General features: G+C 40.5%; 1 protein-coding gene across 3 annotated transcripts in view; it reads left to right on the top strand.

The window, feature by feature from the left end:
* The window catches only part of CCDC25 (coiled-coil domain containing 25), a 43,049-nt gene extending 23,614 nt beyond the window's left edge, over positions 1–19,435 (top strand). For 2 of the 3 annotated variants that reach the window (XM_033229367.1, XM_033229360.1), the window contains 4 exons: positions 3,207–3,310; positions 3,526–3,728; positions 12,049–12,094; positions 16,248–19,435. In XM_033229367.1, the coding sequence (XP_033085258.1) occupies positions 3,207–3,310; positions 3,526–3,728; positions 12,049–12,094; positions 16,248–16,277 (383 nt within the window). In that variant the 3' untranslated portion in view covers positions 16,278–19,435. The remainder of the gene's footprint in view (positions 1–3,206; positions 3,311–3,525; positions 3,729–12,048; positions 12,095–16,247) is intronic. The other variant, XR_004441308.1, reaches the window with a different exon arrangement.
* Positions 19,436–20,325: the final 890 nt, after the last annotated feature.

Below are 20,325 nucleotides of genomic sequence, written 5' to 3'. Positions count from 1 at the left end.
AGAGGTTATTGTGGCCTGAGATGGAGTGGAAGGATGCTCCTGACGGTTGGAAAGCAGTCATGGTTTGGGTAGAAGATAAACATGGGGCAAACCCACAGCTGATAACAGGTACCAGGGGTTGGCAATTACAGGACAAGAGCAGCGCAGCATTCCCCTTTCCCCGTCACTCATACTGTGCTTCCCACACCTTCACTTAGGTGGCCTGAATGATGAGTTAGCACCTAGCCAAAGAAGGTGCTTTACAGAGCCACTGATTTTCAACTCTATAAGTCAACAAATTGTAATACATTTTGGGACATTCCATTTTATGAGTAGAACAGAATTAAGATTTTCAGCGAAGATCTTCGGTTACTGAAATAATAAGAATTGAAACAGTCATTATATTCTTTTCTTCTGTGTTCCAACTTCCTTCACATGTCCTTATGCCTTCCCATGCCCCTGGCTAGCAGACATGCCTTTGTTAAAAGAGCTTTGGAGGCCTTATTCTTGGCCCAGCTACTTTCTTCTTAATCTCTTCTTAGTTTACTAGTTCTAGAGAAAACAAAGAGGAGCGAAGAGTCATGACCCTGAATTACTCTTTCTCTCCTCTTCAGCCTTCTGCAACAATAGCTCAGCTAGCAAATAAGGAGCTAAGCCCAAGGGTCTTGCTCTTGTGAGTCAGTAGAAGATACTGTGCCAAGGAGTGGAGAAAATGGTCTTTGCTGTGAGATTTCTAGAGGACACTCCGCTTGTGGCACTTTGTAGGGACAAAGTTTTCCCCCGGTTGACCACCTACAGTGATCAGAACCAAGGACATTGGGGGTAAACTTGTTCATCACTGTAGAATCAGCCTGTTCTGGGTCATAGGTCTAGAATCTTAGGTCAGCCTGTTGTTTGTTCACCCAATGAATCTTTCCAGATTTAACTTTTAAAAGTTTAGAAACTTTCTTGACTCCCCTCGGCCTAAACTGTTCAGTCCGGACTTCTGAAGTCGGTATTTAAGCATCTCTGATTTGACTGCGGACTTCTTTTCCTTCACGTATTTCACCCTACAGCCAAAGCCAATATTTGCTGTTTTCTGACCTTGCACCCGGCTTGTATTGTTCCCTCTGCCTTCAGGTTTGTCCTTGTCAGTCATCAGAGTCCAGATTCAAGCTAAGGTTCAAGGTCCACATAGTAGGTATAGTGGTGGTAGTAATTGCTAACATTGATGGAATGTTAATTACATGGCCTGGCCGTGTGCTAAGTACTTCACAAATTATCCACCCTGTTGAGTTAGATGTTATTTTCATTTTATAGAGGAGGACACTGATCTTAAAAAGAATTAAGGAACTTCTTCAAGGTCTTAGAGGTCTAAAGTGCAGTAGAGACTGGATTTGATGTCACCCCATTTGGCTCAAGTCTTCTGCCGTAACCCCTGAGCTCTGTGAGCCTCCTCGATGAAGGCTTTTCCTTCTTCAGCTGTGAGTGGCCCCACTTTCTCTGTGCTGTCTCAGCACTTTCCTCTACCTTTCCAACAGCATTTGATCAGTTCTCCTTTTAATCCAAGTTATTTATATGCTTGCCCTGCTCCGTTAGAGTCGTGGAGAGCAGGAGTCATTGTCTAATCATGTTTGTATCCCCCACAGTGCCTTGCACATGGAGATTTTCTAAAGAAACTTGATTTTGAAAAAACTTTCAGACATACAGAGAAGTTGCAAGAATAGTACAGCTGCCATATGCCATTCACTTAGATTCATCAATTTTTAAATTTTTCCATATTTATTTGCTTTATATATAGCACACTCATTAACCTTTTTAGCTGAACCATCTGAAGGGAAATTGTAGATATCATCACCCTTGAACATGTTTCTCTGGAGAACACAGACATTGTCTTTTTTTTTTTTTTTTTTTTTTAGTAGAGACGGGGTTTCACCATGTTAGCCAGGATGGTCTCGATCTCCTGACCTCGTGATCCGCCCATCTCGGCCTCCCAAAGTGCTGGGATTACAGGCTTGAGCCACCGCGCCCGGCCACATTGTCTTAAATAACTGCATTACAGTGGTAAAATTCAGAAAGTTGAACATGGATAGAATACTGTGTTCTGATATACAGTCCATATTTAAGTTTTACCACTTGTCCCACTACTGTTTCTTTATAGCTTTTTTTTTTTGGATCCAGGGCCATGTGCTATATTTACTTGTGCTCTATTTAGTCTCCTTTAATCCAGACATGCTGCTTTGTTTTTCGAAGAGTGCAGACCAGTTGTAGTAATGGGATTACTAACCCACAGTTGGGGTTTGTCTGGCGCTTCCTCTGGATTAGAATCCCATCATGCACTTTGGGGCAGGAATATTACATAAGTGAAGTTTTGCACATTATAGTCAGGCAGCACATGATGTCATTTTGTGCCATTTTTAGTGGTGTTAACCTTGAACACTTAGGTAAAGTCATCTTCCAGCTTTTTACAGTGTACATGGGGATTTAATAAGCATTGAAATCTCTTGCCATCTAATTTGAAAGGACCAGAGAGAGCATCGACCAGTGATTAAACTGCGATTTCCAGAGCTGCCAGGGAGGATATTGGGGGTAGAGGGCATGAATGGTGGAGGAGGTGGTGCAAGGGGTAGGAGGAGGAGTGAACAGGGCACCTGGCACTCCTTCCATCCAGAGCGCCTCTGCTTAGATGACTTCTATATTTTCTTTAGTAAAAGGGTTCCACTGCTGAAAGAAAATACAAGCAAAAAATCTATTCAACTAGTCCAATTTCCTCACATTTCATATGAGATTCAGAGGGCCAGGGGACTTCTCCAGAGAGGCTTGGCTAGCTCATGGTAGTCCCAGCTAGAGTCCAGGGCTTGTGAGTCCCAGGCCATGGCTTTCCATTGTTGCTTAACCTTCAGAGTCAAGGAGTCCTTTGAGAATCTGAGGAAACGTATTTAGTCCTTTTCTCTCGAAAAAAACCACAGTGATACATTTTGCATCCAACGTTAGAGAGTCCTCAGAAGTCCCTGAAGCTAATCCATGGACCCCTACTTGCCATAGTAATACTTCCGTCTGAATTTTGTCAGCTTTACCATTTGCCTTTTGTGGGTGGTTTTGAAAAAGTATTGGTGGTTTAAAACAATGGGTGGCCTGTTCATTCTAAGCCGTTTCCCTTGTCGGCTTATGGCAGTTTGCCAGTGGGTAAGGGAACACATTGCTCAGTCTCATCCTGCCTGCATGTTGAAGACAGTCTCTCTTGGCAGGCTGCAAGATGAACAACGTTAATGTGGTATATACGCCGTGGTCTAACCTGAAGAAAACAGCTGACATGGATGTGGGGCAGATAGGCTTTCACAGGCAGAAGGATGTAAGTGTTTTGTGCCACTGAAGGAGGCGGAGCCCTGATACTGAATGGAGTATCCTATCTTTTCTGTCTGACACCATTGTTGTTGAGGGCTGAGCATGATGTGTGTTTTCTAAAGGGAATTAAACTGGGTTGCTAAACCCCTGGAAAGCCTCACCCCTCTTCTGGGAGAAAAAAAACAAAAAGATGCAATATCTTTTCTCCTATCTCCCTTAAAGGTAAAAATTGTGACAGTGGAGAAGAAAGTAAATGAGATCCTGAACCGACTAGAAAAGACCAAAGTGGAGCGGTTCCCAGACCTAGAGGCAGAGAAAGAATGCAGAGATCGTGAAGAGAGGAATGAGAAAAAAGCCCAAATTCAGGAAATGAAAAGGAGAGAAAAAGAAGAAATGAAGAAGAAGAGGGAAATGGATGAACTTAGGTATGTCGGAGCTGTGGCTTTAAGACTGGCCTCAAAGATTATTCCCTGATGATTTTAATCACGTATTAGCCATTAAAAACGATATATTGGTAGAAGGAGGGACATGTAACAAGTTCAGAACCTTGAATCGGTTTTTTAAAAAAGGCATTTATATTAATGTGTTGGTTAAAAGAATTGCTTGTTTATGGTGGCAGGATATGAAAGTGGATGAAATAAAATAACTAATTTCATTCCTAGAGAAACCTTCATAGGTTATACCTAGTTTGGTTTGGTTTGTAAAGTTCTTCTGGAAAGGAAAAGGTGCTGTGGGAGGTGTTTACTATTGACTAGCTGTGCTATTTAAATAAAGTTGTGTTGGCTCTAAAAACCAATGCTAGTAACTCTCAAAGCTGTTTTTAAAACTCTTTTTCTACGTTTTGAAAGCTTAAAGTAATGTAGTAAGGCCTGTTTCAAAGCACTACATTTTTAAACAGCTAAATATTTCAAATACAATTTGGCTCCTGAAATTCTAATGAAGACATGAATTCTAATGAAGCCATGACAATAATGATCGTTAGTCTTCTATTGCCATTGAAACAAATTGCCACAAATGTAATAGCTTAAAACAATAGATTCATTGTCTGAAGGTTGGAAGTCCAGGAGTATTCTCACTGGGCTAAAATCAAAGTGTCTGGAAGCACTAGGGGAGAACCTTTCCTTTCAACTTTGAGAGGCACCCACGTTTCTTGGCTTGTGGCTCCTTCTCCAAAGCTTTCCATAGTCACAGTCCCCTGTCTGACCACTGCCTTCTCTGCTTTTAAGGAACAGTGTGATTAGATTGGGTTAATCGAGATAGTTCAGGATGATCTCTCCATTTTAAAGTCCTTAACTAATGACATCAGCAAAGTCTACTTTGCCATAGAAGATAACATATTTATAGGTTCTAGAGACTAGAATGTGGATGTTCTGCCATACAGTGCTGTACCCGAAGAGCCACTAGTTGTTCTAATTAAAGGAAATTATTCCTGCAAATTCTCATCACGGAACTCCTAGATTTTTCCATGATTTTTTATTTGCAATACATACACCAAAAAGAAAAAAGGGTTACTGATAACATATATTGCCTTTGGAAATGGTGTGGAATCAGAAACATGTTGCGTAGGCACGTCCTAACCCAGTTTCCTTGGAATGCCCTGGATTCTCAGAAAGATTGTTGAGTCAGAATGTAGGTATAATGAACACATACTGTTATTTATTATTCACGTGCACGTGTTTCTGGTTGGGGTTCTGCTAAAACAGGCTTAGTAGCTTCATTTAAAATACAGTGTTCATATGGAGAGCTTCAGAAACGTTACCCTGAATTACAGTCTGCTAATATGAGGCCAACTAACATACATGTTTAAATATTTGATATGGCCTAGAATTGTGAATCTGCTTTGTGTTTGAAGTGAAAGAAACGGTATTAACGCCATCAGTGAGGTAAAATGTGTGGAATTCTGAGTGATGCAGGATTTAGAGTAGTTAATTCTTTTTTGTTTTGAGTTTGGAGTGGGGGGGGGATTGAAAACATGCCTTTTAGTGCCCTTTGTATGAATCGAACATAATTTTGTTTAGAAACATGATGGAACATCATATTAGGAACATAAGATCACCTAATTTACTTACAACATCGAATAAGGAAGAATAGCTAACCCTTCTGAACATTTTCCCTCTGCCAAACACTGTACTGCAAAGTGGTTTACTGTATTCTCTCATTTAATGCTAACAATAGCCATGGCAGATTTTTATCTGCATCTTATAGAAGAGGAAACTGAGCCTGAGAAGCAATCAAGAAACTTGCTACAAGCTCATGTGGCTACTTAGTCTCAGTCTGATTCTCAAACCTACACATATTACTTACTATACTCTTCTGCCCTCTGTTCAGTTTATTCAATTTTAAAGTAATTGTTATTCAATTTAAGTCAATCAAGTAATTTATAGATGTCATAATTCAAATTAAACTGCATGCTACTAAAATTTAGGACATTTATGTGATTTTATAAGTTTCAAAAATTACAAGCATTTAAACAAAATTTGTCCACCAAAACACAGTTTCGGATCTTCTGGGCTTTTTTCCATAGTGTCATCAACGTATAAAATACTCCTTTTAACTGAAAGGAAAACTCAATCTTACTGAATATAAGATTTGTGCTTCAAAAATTTAATCAGTCCCACTCTCTAAGTTGTCACTAGTCATTTGTATTTTTTTTTTTTTTTGAGACGGAGTCTCGCTCTGTCACCCGGGCTGGCATGCAGTGGCCAGATCTCAGCTCTCTGCAAGCTCCGCCTCCCGGGTTTACGCCATTCTCCTGCCTCAGCCCCCCGAGTAGCTGGGACTACAGGCGCCCGCCACCTCGCCCGGCTAGTTTTTTGTATTTTTAGTAGAGACGGGGTTTCACCGTGTTAGCCAGGATGGTCTCGATCTCCTGACCTCGTGATCCGCCCGTCTCGGCCTCCCAAAGTGCTGGGATTACAGGCTTGAGCCACCGCGCCTGGCCTCATTTGTATTTTTTAATAATCTCCATGGATCTCAGAAAACCAAAAACAATCGCTATGTTTATTTTCATTAACCATATGCCACGCAGACAACTTTCTGTCACATGCTGCAGAAGACAGAAGAACGTGGCACAGGGCTGCAGTGCCGGGAATGGGACGCAGTGACATTGCAAGGGTTTGCTTGGCACATCCGGAACTACTGTTTGCTGTGTTCTGCAGCTTCTGTGAAATTCCAGCAATAGGCTCTAAGCTTCTGACTTATTTTGTAATCTGTTTTTACATTTTGCAGTGCTAGCATCGTTTTAATTTCTGTCTTTGAATCTGCCACCCAAGATATAGAAATCTATGTCTCTTACCGTCTTTTAATTTTGCATTCTTTTATTTGGCTTTTTGTGTTACTGAACCAAACATTTATTACAACAAAATTAAGTCAACCCATGTAGATGTTGAAACCAGAAGAAATAAGCAATAGTCAGGGAAACATCATAAATAGAGGATGGGTGAGTAACAGATGAGAGGTTGAGGCAGTCAAAACAAAGAGTAAGGACTATGGCTACCTGAGAGAGGGATATTTAAAAGTTGAAATGGGGCCGGGCAAAGTGTTTTATGCCTATAATCGCAGCACTTTGGGAGGCTGAGGCAGAAGGATTGCTTGAGTCTGGGAGTTTGAGATCAGCCTGGGCAACAAAATTAAACTCTGTCTCTACAAAAAATAAAATAATTAGCCAGGCGTGGTGGTACAAGCCTATAGTCGCAGCTACTCTGGAGGCTGAGGAGGGAGGATTGCTGGAGACTTGTTGGCTGAAGCTGCAGTGAGCTCACTGCACTCCATCCTGGGTGACAGAGCTAGATTCTGTCTCAAAAAGTAAAAACAAAAAGTTGTGATAGAGACTGGGAGATCAGAATTGGAACCCACAGCTCAGGTAATTGGATTGAGAGAAGTACAAGACCCAGGTGAAATGGTAAGTCAGAAAATGTATCATCAGTTTGAACACTGGCATGAACTTGATTTTCAGGCAAAGAGTACTTCAGCATGGAGGATAATGTGGAAGGATTTTAGCCCATAACTGACAAAGCAGGAATCCAAACTCAAGTCTAATCCTGAAGCCGATAGTCTATATCGTGCTTCCTTTGAGGCAAGGAATGAACAAACCGGCAAGGCCAGAGTCAAGGTCACACGTAGGCAAGTGAAAGAATGAAAAATTAGGTACATTGTAGAGTGACTTAAAAGGTTTTCTTTGGTCCAGAATTTCATGTTGTAAGTGATAAAGAGCCTTTATAGGTTTTGTGGAATATTGGGAACAGGTAGACTTACAGGATGAGTGAAGTAACATGTAGGAGAGGAAATGGTGAAACCATTAACTAATTAAATGGATGACAGTCTCATGAAGAACCGACTTCTTTGTACCTCTTTTTCTTTATCTTATACACATTGCCACTGCCTTCTACTGTAAATAACACTGTGTGCTGTGCCTCCTCGTGTTACCTGTGAGCTCCTTCAGGGAAGCATTCGTGCATCCTTGCGTCCCCTTACAGGCGACAGAGTGCTTTGTCTATGCAGTGAGTGACTAGTCATACATCATGAATATACTAAGATTAGCTTCCCTGGTATGGTGATTCCTTTTATGTTTCAATTTTAAAGTAATTTTTATTCAGTATAAACCAAGTAACTTATATATGTCATAATTCACATTAAACTGCATGCTACTAAAATTTAGGGCATTTGTATGATTTTATGAGTTTCAGAAATTGTATTTAAACAAAACTTAAAAAGCAAAACACAGTTTATATATCTTCTGGGCTTTCTTCCATAGCATCCTCAACATATAAAATATTCGTATTTAACTGAGGGGAAATAATTCTCAATCTCATTGAATACAATTTTTGCTTCACAAGTTTAATTAGTCCCACTTTCTAAGCTGTTGCTAATCACTTGTATTTTTTAATAATCTCCATGGATTCAGAAAACTAGAAACAATTGGTATGTCTCCTTCTGTTAAACATATGCCAAACGTATCCCAGGCTAAAGTGCCAGGGTGCCATCATAGCTCACTACAGCCTCCAATTCCTGGGCTCAAGTGATCCTCCCACCTCAGCTTCCTTAGTAGCTGAGACTACAGGCTCACACCACCATGCCCAGCTAATATCCTTATTTTTTGTAGAGATGGGGTCTTGCTATATTGCCCAGGCTGATCTCAAACTCCTGAGCTCAAGTGATCCTCCTGCCTCAGCCTCCCAAAGTGCTGGGATTAAAGGCATGAGCCACCACACTTGTCCCCTGATATGGTGGTCTTGAAGTTAAGATAAAAACTCCGATAGCTAAATAGTTGGAAGGAGTGCTCTAAAGCAGAGGGAACTATATATGCAAAGACCTTGTATGGGAGCAGCAAGGTAAAATGCAAGACTAAAGTCCCAAATGTCTAAAGCAGCAGGGGTGAGAGGGTACTTGGATCAAGGAGCCAGTCTACGCAGGCCCTTGCTGGCCGTGTTTGTCTTCATCCTAAGAGCACTGTGAAGCCATCAAAAGGTTTTAAGAAAGGATTAATACAATGAAGCTTGTGTTTTGAGAAGGTCACTTTGCTGACCTGATTGTAAAGGGAACCAGAGTGGGTGTGACTAGGTTAAGAGCATTCCACATCACAGATGATGGTAGCTTAGAATATGGTGGTGACTTGGGGTGGAGAGAAGTGGATCAATGAGAGATAATTTTCTAGGTAAAACATTAGGATTTGATGATAGTTTGGATTGAGGTGAAGGGCAGGGAAAAGGGGGCTAAGAATGGAACTCCTAGGTTTCCAGTTGGAAATGAAATGGATAGTGATGCCATTCTTTGAGCTGGGGAACACTGGAAAAGAACTAAACTGGTTTGGTAGGGGGAAGACCATGAGTTGGATAGGGACATAGGAATCTGAAAATACCCTTGAGATCTCCAAAAGGATGTCAGGGAGGTAGTTGGACTAATGGAAATGGAGCTCAGAGGAAACGAAAGGTAAATATGTTTTTGTTTTTTTGTTTGTTTGTTTTGTTTTGTTTTTGAGACTGAGTCTCACTCTGTTGCCTAGGCTGGAGTACAGTGGCACCATCTCGGCTCACTGCAGCCTCCACCTCCTGGATTCAAGTGATTCTCCTTCTCCAGTTTCCCGGATAGCTGAGATCACAGGCATGCACCACCACGCCCAGCTAATTTTTATATTTTTAGTAAAGATAGGGTTTCACCATGTTGGCCAGGCTGGCCTTGAACTCCTGACCTCAAGTGATCCGCATGCCTCGGCCTCCCAAAGTGCTGGGATTACAGGCGTGAGCCACCGCTCCCGGCCCAAGAAAAGTGAATTTGTGCCGGCCGGGCGCGGTGGCTCAAGCCTGTAATCCCAGCACTTTGGGAGGCCGAGACGGGCGGATCACGAGGTCAGGAGATCGAGACCATACTGGCTAACATGGTGAAACCCCGTCTCTACTAAAAAATACAAAAAAAAAAACTAGCCGGGCGAGGTGGCGGGCGCCTGTAGTCCCAGCTACTCAGGAGGCTGAGGCAGGAGAATGGCGTAAACCCGGGAGGCGGAGCTTGCAGTGAGCTGAGATCCGGCCACTGCACTCCAGCCTGGGCAACAGAGCGAGACTCTGTCTCAAAAAAAAAAAAAGAAAAGTGAATTTGTGCCTCATTGTCGCATAGATGGCAATTCTGACCCAGTGATTCTTCAGCCTGGGTAGATCCCCACAACTGGGCATATGGATCCATTTAGATCTTCACAAGTGATTTTCAAATGCAGTCAGGATTGACATTCTCTGCTCTCACCACTTTCATTTCATCAACATGTCTTTCTCCTCCTGCTCATGCAACCCGTTGATCTTGTCTGTTTTTTTTTCTTTTTCTTTTTCTTTTTTTTGTTGTTCTTTTTGTTTTTAATTCCTTGGGGATACCACTTACTCTTACAAGCTTACAGGTCTCTCCCTCTGGGTGTCTCCCAACTCATTATCTTTGACTGTGACATTTCTCCTTCCCACTGGTCTTCAATTTTCATTTTCTACAGTTCATATTTACTTGGGTGTCTCACTGTGACTTCAAATGCAGCATGTCTCAAACCAGGCACATCTTCTTTGCAACATTTTCCCATTCCTCTTAATTTTTTCAGATCACCCAAGCAACAAACCTTGATGTCATTGTTGTTTCTTCTCTGTATTCCTTCTTACCATTACAGCTGTTAACTCCAGGGATTCATGCCCTCAAATTGGGGTATTGCAGTAAGCTGTGGCCTGGTAAGAGTGTGGGCTTAGGAGTCAGACCTGGGTTCAAAAGCTGGCATATCTTCTTATCTCTAAGACCTTGGACAACGTACTTAACCACCCTGACTCTGCTTTCTTATTTTGTACAATGGGCTTAAAATACTCCTTGACCTATTAGGTGGTTGTAGAGGTTAGCAGTAATTTGTGTAGAAAGCGCTTTCTACAGTTCTTAGCAAATGAAGGACACCTAGTGAATGGTAAATACTGTTATTTTGAATGGACCTTCTTGCCTTGACCACTTCTTTCCTCTCTCTACTCTTGTTTGCTACAGACTATTCTTTTCAAAACATTGGTATTATGTAGTCTCACTTTCCTTTGTCTCTTTGTGTATTTGTTGTTGTTGTTGTTGTTGTTGTTTTTGAGATGGAATCTTGCTCTGTTGCCCATGCTGGAGTGCAGTGGTGTGATCTCGGCTCACTGCAACCTCTGCCTTCCGGGTTCAGGTGATTCTCCTGCCTCAGCCTCCTGAGTAGCTGAGATTACAGGCACACGCCACCACACTTGGCTGATGTTTGTATTTTTCTTAGAGATGGGGTTTCACCATGTTGGTCAGTCTGCTTTCGAACTCCTGACTTTGTGATCTTCCTGTGTCGGCCTCCCAAAGTGCCGGGATTACAGGCGTGAGCCACTGCCCCCAGCCGTGTATTTTTTAATAGTACTTTTCACTGTAGTTATTGATGAATAAGTCTTATTTCCCCTCCTAGTAAGTTCTGTGGGTCCAGGCTTTATGTTAGTCATCATTTTCTGTTCTCTTCTCATCCGATCCTCCACCCAGGCTTAGCACAGGGTCTTATGCATCATGGACATTTAATAAATACCCATCGAACCTCATTATGGCTTTACACAGTTGTATATTATGGCTTCTTGCTGAACACATTGTGTTCAGTCGCACAATCAAGACAACATAATTGGACCCCACATCCAGCCTGATATCCCACTACTTTACTTTGAGAACCTGCCCGAGTTAGCTGGATCTTCAGCAAGTCATATAGATACCATCTCTGTCTCTTTGCTCATCCCACTCTGTGGATCTGAAATGCCCCCTCACTCATCCTGCCCACTTGATTGGCTTGATTTGGGTTCTGCCTTGTCTGTGAAGGGTGCCCTGACAGCTCCTGCCCACACTGATGTGTTTCCTCCTTTGAATTCCTGTAGCATTTACAGTCTGAGCTATATACCTAAGCAGTGAATCATATCAGATCTTGGCTGTAGGTGAATTTCCCCATCTAAAAAGAGGGAATAATGCCACCTGTCTCGCCAAGTTATTGTGGAGGTGGTGACATGAAACAAGTGGGAAAAAGCACTTTGTAAACTATTAAGTGCTGTGCACATCTTTTTTATTGTTTATAAATATGTATCCTTTGAATGTTGCAATCTCCTTGAGCTCAGAGATTATATCTAATAGCTCTTGCGGTTCTTCTAAAGCCCCTGAGTAGTGCTGGATACACAGGAAATGTTCATCAAATATTTGTTGACTGGATCACCATATTTTAAATGTATGTGTGTTTTTTTTTTTTCCTTCTAGGAGCTATTCATCACTAATGAAAGTTGAAAATATGTCTTCAAATCAGGTATGTTCAGGTGGTTTGCATGAATGTTTGCCTTGAAATAATTCACTAAGGGTTTTTAATAATTGTGTTACTGGCCATTATTGCCTTACATGTTGCAAATAGGTGACTGTGATTTGGCAACCAGGACACTACTCAGGCTGGAGTCTGTTAGGCATTGAGCCTCCTTCCCTGTGGACTTCCTCATGTGTGTTGTTAAGTAGCTCATCTCAGGGAAAGAGATTGTCAGAGCTTGTCTACTGTGGAATACAGGTCTATTCATTTTATATTTACAGGACTTTATTCTTTATTTCCCCCTTTTCTGGTTGCAGGCATGCAAAAGCGCCTTTATTTATTAGTGTTCTATATCACTGTGACTATAGAGTCCATATTATAATTGAGTGAGAACAAAATTATCACCTTCAATCAATTAAAATAAAAGTACTTACCCTAAGATCTTATGTGACTAAGTGAAGCCTAAGTGACAAAACTGGTTGTTTTCATGTTCCTTAGGACCTGGGATAAAAATGGATGGTGACCTATGACACAGTACTGAGAGGATCTTCTTAGCATCGCATCTAATTATTTGATTGGAACTGTGTCAGAGAATTATTGTCCTTGAGGCTGTCCTTCCCAAAATTTGTCTTGAAGTATCTAGAGATAGCACAATTTAGCTGCTATTGAGCAGTCTGCAGAAAATGGAAACTGGGTGGATATATTTGGGATTTTGCATGTTTTGTAGTATAGTTAAAAAATATAGTCATCCCTCAGTATTTGTGGGGGATTGGTTCCAGGACTTCCTGAAGCTACCAAAATGCTAGGATACTTGAGTCCCTTGTGTAAAATGGAGTAGTATTTGCATGTAACCTATGCACATCCTTCCATATACTTTATCTCTAGATTACTTATAATACCTAAATAGTGTAAATGCTCTGTAAATAGTTCTTATACTGTATTTTCTTAATTTATATTATTTTAATTGTATTTTCTAAATTGTTTTTTTCCTCTAAATATTTTTGAGCTGAGGTTGGTTGAATTCACAGATAAAGAAATCAAGGGCCAACTGTAACAGAATTTAAGATCCCTTATAAGTCATCTAGTCAAACCCCAGATTTAATGCATGAATTAGAAGTAATAGGATTTTACATCTTGTTTATATCTACATATGCTTTTAAAAATTTGTAAGAACAACATTCTTATTCCCGTATCTATGAAGAACTAAATTTATGAGGCTCCTTTATGAATCGGAGACATTTCTTTATAATTTATTCCTGAAAAATTCCAGAATAGCATTATTAAACTAAATAGAGCTTTGAATTTGAAGTTTAGAGACTTAACTGTCATTTGCTAATCGTGAGGGCTTAAAAATTCCTTGGACAAGGGAGCTTTGTCACAGTGGTTGGGTCATTTAAACTCTCTGAGGGAGTATTGATCATCAATAAAATGGAGACATATTATTCCACAGGGCTGCTTCAGAATTGAAGCAAAGACACATCGTTGTGAAAGTCTTCCTTGACCTACTCTGTAAATAGTCATATTTTTATACCTTGTTCATATAGTCTTTGGTTGCTATTTTTCCAGAGTATCGTTATGAAAAGATGAGATGTGTTTAATCCCTTCTGGAAGCTCATTTCAGATTTCTTGAAACTATTGGAACGGTTTATCACTAAACAGTAGTCTTTAACATACCATAGCTCAGATGTCATTGTTGGGATTATTTTGCTTTTTGAACTTTTCTGTATTTTAGAGGCTGCTTTCCACCAGAAATCTAGCCCCCATATTATTTCATGACCTTAGTCATTTCATTCTCATTGTGGATTTTTAAAGTTTGTATATAATTCTAGAGTTGAGAAATAAACAAATACACACACACATATACATACCTACCTACCCACCTACATACATACATATACAAACACCATCTGATCAGTGATGGATGTTAAAAGTCCCAAGACTAGGAAATTGAATTTGTAGCCCAAAAGATTGCTAACTTTTCTACCCTTACTCTCCCTCTGTTGCTTGCAACCCCTGCTCCTGAGCTCCAAGTATGAATCAGGTTCAAGATTCCAAGGAAGTTTTGCACTGGGTGTTTTTATTCTCTCTTTCAGTGAAAATGTTTTTATAGTTTTTCTCCATACTTTAAAAGAATAGACTAATTCTTCTTGTAACCATCTTCTGTTAAGGGATGTTTGTGTTTTGTTTTGTTTTGTTTCCATAAGTTATTGGAGTACAGGTGGTATTTGGCTACAGGAGTAAGTTCTTTAGTGGTGATTTGTGAGATTTTGGTGCATCCATCACCCGAGCAGTATACACTGTACCATATTTGTAGTCTTTTATCCCTTACCCCCTCCCACTCTTCCCCCAAGTCCATTGTATCATTCTTATGCCTTTGCATCCTCATAGCTTAGCTCCCACATATCAGTGAGAACATACAATGTTTGGTTTTCCATTCCTGAGTTACTTCACTTACAATAATAGTCTCCAGTCTCATCCAGGTCACTGCAGATGCTGTTAATATATTCCTTTTTATGGCTGCATAGTATTCCTTTGTACATATATACCACAGTTTCTTTATCCACTCATTCACTGATGGGCATTTGGGTTGGTTCCACGATTTTGCAATTGTGAATTGTGCCACTATAAACGTGTGTGCAAGTATCTTTTTTGAATAATGACTTCTTTTCCTCTGGGTAGATACCCAGTAGTGGGATTGCTGGATCAAATGGTAGTTCTACTTTAGTTCTTTAAGGAATCTCCACGCTGTTTTCCATAGTGGCTGTACTAGTTTACATTCCCACCAGCAGTGTAGAAGTGTAAGCAATACAGATGTTTTATGATCCAATTTAGAACGTGATCAGTTGATTTTTCAGCTAAAGGCAAGTGTTTATATAATAGAGGACTCAAGTTTTAATTTAGCTTATACAGGTTCATCAAGAAGAGTAATTACTGTAATTCCAAAACATAGCCCCAGACAAGTGGGAACTCTGCACATCTAACTCACAGCCTTTACAGGGAATAGCTTAAACTCTCGTTGATAACAACCCAGACTGTCTTACTGAGTTGTTCATCTTCAGTGTTTGGGATCTAAAGCTGGCATTTGAAGATACTAAATGACTCTTTCAAACATTGCTACTGCTTTTATTTCAGATTAAGACTCTAGGGCAATCATAGTCTTGGCGCCTGGATATAACACAGTCATTAGTCTGCTCTTTGTACAATTATTGAAGGCATTTTTACCGTGGCTTCTGTTCATCATGCTAATGGAAGAGAAGCACAGAGAAAACCACTAAGTGAAGCTGGAGCTAAAACCAGACTTCACAGAAACTAATGTTTTCTACCCGTATCGTATTTCTCTACCATCTTTAAAAAGGACCATTTAGATGAGCCTTAGTCTGATCCCTTTCTCTAACAATGCTGGTGTCAAGCAATGGGAAAGAGAAAGAAGATAAAACAAGTGGAGTGTTCAGGTTGTGACATTGGCAAGCAAATCAGAATGCACACTCTTAGTGAATGTTGTCCAAAAAGGAGTCAGGGCTCTACCTTTGTGGCCTTCAGGACTTGCTCATAAGCCACCCAATAAAATCAGTCCCTTTGTGCTGTATACTGTTATGCAGGTTTTTTAAATTAAAAAATGTCACAAACCAGCTAACTCGGTAAACTAGCCTATGTTTGACTTCCTAATGGCCTTTCCTATTAAAAAAGAAGAAGAAATCAGAGCCATGTTGTGAAGTCCCAAATCTGTGACAATGTTGAGGCTCAGATTACTGGAACTTAGGCCAGAAATAGTTTGCATATTGGCAGAATTGCTGGCATGAGGATAGTGAGGTGGTGTTTGCTTGGTACATTTGTTGAAGGACCTGTCATGTTTTCTTACAGTCACATTTGTTTTGCACTGTACTAGGTCAGGTGGGACTTACTTCATTATTTAGAAATCAGTGGTCACTTATTGCTGTGTAATCAGGCCATGTAATGACACCTCACGGAATATAGCTGTTAATTCAGCTATCTCAGGAAACTGACAACTTAAGATGGAGAAGTGATGAGTGAATTTAGTTATTTTACTTTCTGAACTCAGCTACTTAGATGAGACGGCAGCTCGCTAATTAAGATAATTGTAAATTTTAAATATTGAATTATTTTCAAGGCTTTTATGGTCTCCTATTTTTGTTTCCTACAGGATGGCAATGATTCAGATGAATTCATGTAAAAGGAGAAAAGGACCTTTGAAAGATGTGAATGTAGAGACAATTGCAGACCTTTTGGTTTCATCTGTGTTCTGAAGTATAAAATACAACCAAAATTCTACCTTCATCCTACCCAGAAATTATTGATTTTCGAGTTTTAAAATTTGTACCTTTTTTGCTGACAGAAAAGGATCAGATATGTATAAAATAGTTGAACTTGACAGTATATAACCTAACGTGAAAATGTTTTTGCCAGAACATGTCTTGGTACCTTGTGAAAGCAGGCTGCCCTTGTTCTTGAGATAGACTTTAAAATGAAACAACTCTGAAAAGTACTTCTATTGCTCTGGTCTGTCCCTGAAAACAGATGTCTTGAAACACTTTTCACATTCTTAAAATAATCTTCACTTCGGTTAAGAAGAACATGTTGGTGGGTAATTATGCGAATGTTTCCCTGTCCCTGATTTCCCAATTAGAAAAAAGGGCGTATGGGTTTTGAAAAAGAGATTTTTCAGAAGATTGTAAGCTTCAGTATTCTCGTTCCATCATGTCATCTGGGTCTGTAGTGTAGTGACCCTCAACAGTCTGTCCCAGCTTTTATATCCTTGCTTCCTCTGAGCAGGGGCCTCCATCTTAGTATCATCATATTTAAAGAAATTGATGGTGTTCATCAAGGTGGGGCCTGTGGCAGTTGTTGCCTGAACACCAAGTAACCCAAGCCACCTATGCGACAACTTCTGGGCCCAGGAGTAATTTCTCAGCATTGAGGGTAAAATAGGATGGAGTGCTCTGTTGATCATTTGGGAGATGTAGGTTACCTGATTTGTGCCTTGGGATGCAGCATGAAGCAGAAGTCCATATTGCAACTTTGATTTTAGAAGGAGCTAAGCGTTTCACTAGCCAGCCAAGTAATTATTTTCTTTACCTTGAAGTCATATTTGAGTTGTAACCCCAGAGTTAATTTCACATTGTAGATTCAGTAACTTAGTATGTAACATTACTTCTCACGTGAACCACTCACTATCTGCTGTGATTCTGAGCAGAAGATGTCTTTTGATTGCAGTATGTAAGGCAACCCCTGTAGAAGGAGACAAAACAAGGAGAAAGAGAACAAAGCCTGCCGGACCAGAGGCAAAGAGATGGATATTTTACTCACACCCACAGCAGCAAGAATGACCTTCTGCAGCAGATATTCCACCTGTAATAGCACTTTGGAACTGTGGGCAAAACCAAAAGGCTAGTGTTTCCATTTATTTCACATTGGCAAATGGGGTTGAACTGGAAAATTCACTGAGGCGTAACTCACTGGCCAAATTTTGAGAGGCGATAGAAGATGACTTTAGAGATGAGTGGTTTTGTTTATGTGTCTAGTGATATTCAGTCTGATGTTCTGCAATTTTAAAAGTTATAATAAAGTATCTTTTTTTTTATCTGGAAGGACATTGATATATGTATTCTTAGAATTTGCTATAAATAGGGTAGCCCCCATTCCACAAGCTGATTTTGAGGGTGATCGTACTGTAAAAAACCTCATTCATCATAGGCTTAGTCTGACAGATTCTGTAGGGGGCTATCATCTTTCTCCTCCTCTGCTAAATGCCTCTTTCTTCCAGCTGCTCACTGGGTCAAAGGGATGTCCTTTCTCAGATACACTCTTGATTGATTGTGAATTCAGAGCTGTGCTCCTTCCGTACTTCCAAGGAGTCCGGCTTCTCCAGAATTCCTCTGTACCTCACACTGCAACACGTGTAGATAGCGCCTTTGAAGAATACCTATATTTTTACTATAGTATGAGAAGTCCTGGGGCTCAAATTTTAAACATTTCCTAACTCTCAGCTTACACTGGTTTAAAATGTCCAGGTCTCTCTGCTGAATTCTCTTGTTGAATTCGTAACTGTCCAACCTCATCTGTGTTGATTCCTACGCCCCCACTCCCCAGCCTCTGTGTTTTATTTTTTTCCCCATCTCTGTTGGTCCCAGGGAAAGCAAGGATGTTTTCTTTTGAGGACTTACAGGTTGATCGCCCACAGTTCAAACTGTTGGCATCGAACTGCTCTCATTTCTTGCTATTGGATTGTTTCCTAAACGTTGGATAGGGGAATTCGAAATTGTTGCTATTTTTATGAGCTGTGCCCTTGATCAAATCTGTGCTGTGGGTCTGAGTCACTTTGCCAACACTGTCTTCAGTTTCACCACACTGATCAGCATGCAGGCGAGGGGCATGTTTAGTTTACTTCCCTAACTGCTATATTCTATAGCTTTGGACTTCATATTTCTTATCCACTTTTATCTAGGCTTTATGGGCAGGGGAACTTTGTCACCGTGTTTGGGCTAGAACAAATCTTAAGAAGTTTACCAACACAGATGTTGAGAAGTTTATCGAAAAGCACTGACATTAGCAGAATAGGTGATGGACATTAGTTGAATCGCTTCAGTGTCTATGTGTTTTGTTGTATTGTCTTTAACTTGTTCTTGAAGCATAGATTTCAGCGAGCCTTTCAGCTGTTCAGTGCCAGCGGTTTTCCCCACTCAGAAAAGATGGTGTGAGCCGTACACACAGCCAGCAGGATTAGACGGGGAGAGTTTCAGCTGCAGCTTCTAGTTTAAGACCAAAGCAGTTTCCTCCCACTGTTGCATCTGTCTGAGAGGGGAAGTTCTTATTTTCCAAGCTGGAACTGTTTATGAGGAAAACAGCAGGGTGGCAAAATGGAAAAGGAACAATTTTCTAATTTTTCCTGACACGTGATATTGAGGCCTGCTTTTTCTTTGATTTGAGGTACAGCATGTGAATAACAAATTTCCATATTGAAAATGATCATATTAGAGTGACTGGATGACCTTTTGATTTTAAAGTAGACTAAAACCTAATCAGACTACAATGAAAAGTATACAATTAGAAACTTAAATTCCAAGCTAAATTTCAGCTTTGACCCACCTAACTCCAGTGAATAGGTGGCAGCTCAGAAACAAGGACAGCACTGCTGCTGCCCGGGCAAGCTCACATCCAGCTGGCACTTCGTGAGAGCTCCTTCCTGCCAGGCACGTGTGAGTTCAGCATGGGCAAGAGACTTTTATGCACATTCTGTCATTCACAAGGGAGACGATACCAACCCCAGACGCAGCATGTCCTGAATGAATGATCTGTAAAATACAATAATAAAAGCTTATAGTTTGAGTAGAACTGTGTGTGTGTGTGCAAGATTTCACTTCTCATTTTCTCCTGCAAGTTCCAGCCTCACGGATGGGATGTGCCTGCTTATTTTAGGCAAGTGGGGAGACGGAGGTACTTGCTACCCATGTGATGATGCCCTTCACACAGTCACAGCAGGAGGAGAGGAGCAAATCATAGTAAAGGGAAGGTCGCCCAAGAATTCCAGGAAGAGGATTGAAAGAACTGAAAGCCCTCGGTATTTGAACACTAGCACTTGGAGTTTACAGCTTGACCCTCTGCTCTCCCAGAATTCCTGGGGGTCTGCCTGAAATTTTGGCCAAGGCGAGCCTGCAAATGTGAAGACTTCCTGGATGCTTTCATGGATGACTGTAGGGCTGTGGATTGTGTTCTATTGATAGATTTTCACCTCTTTTTTGATAGAGCTTACGCTATTGTGAGAATGCTTGTAGGGAGGTTTTAGGCTCAGAGGAGCCACACAAACATATAAGTTTTTCTCCCAGCTGTAAAAGCATATTTGAATTCTTAAATGTTTACTAGAGCACATTTGGTTTACATTTCTAGTCAGGGCATTCATTGATTTTAACTTCCTTAGCTGCTAGCGTTCTGGGGTTTAAATGTTTAAGTAAATTAGTCTATATAAGGAATGTAGTTTGAAACAAGAATTTTTATACAGAAAAATTTAGAGATGTGTGTATATACTAGGTGACTCAGCAGTGCAGTGACAATACAAATACCTACCTAATGCCATCTTTTAACCGGGGTCTATCGTTAGGTTATACATACCTCTTTTTCTGTCTTAAATTGGTTGTTTAGTTTTGTCTTTCTGATTTCATTATTGTGTCAATTATTGGAGGGACTGTGAGCTTTCTACCTTAGCAGTGTGACTATAGGTCTACACC

The sequence above is a fragment of the Trachypithecus francoisi genome, unplaced genomic scaffold (genome assembly GCF_009764315.1).
Source record: "Trachypithecus francoisi isolate TF-2019V2 unplaced genomic scaffold, Tfra_2.0 Contig01440, whole genome shotgun sequence".
Lineage (NCBI taxonomy): Eukaryota > Metazoa > Chordata > Mammalia > Primates > Cercopithecidae > Trachypithecus > Trachypithecus francoisi.
This window is presented reverse-complemented; position numbering and strand designations above follow the sequence as displayed.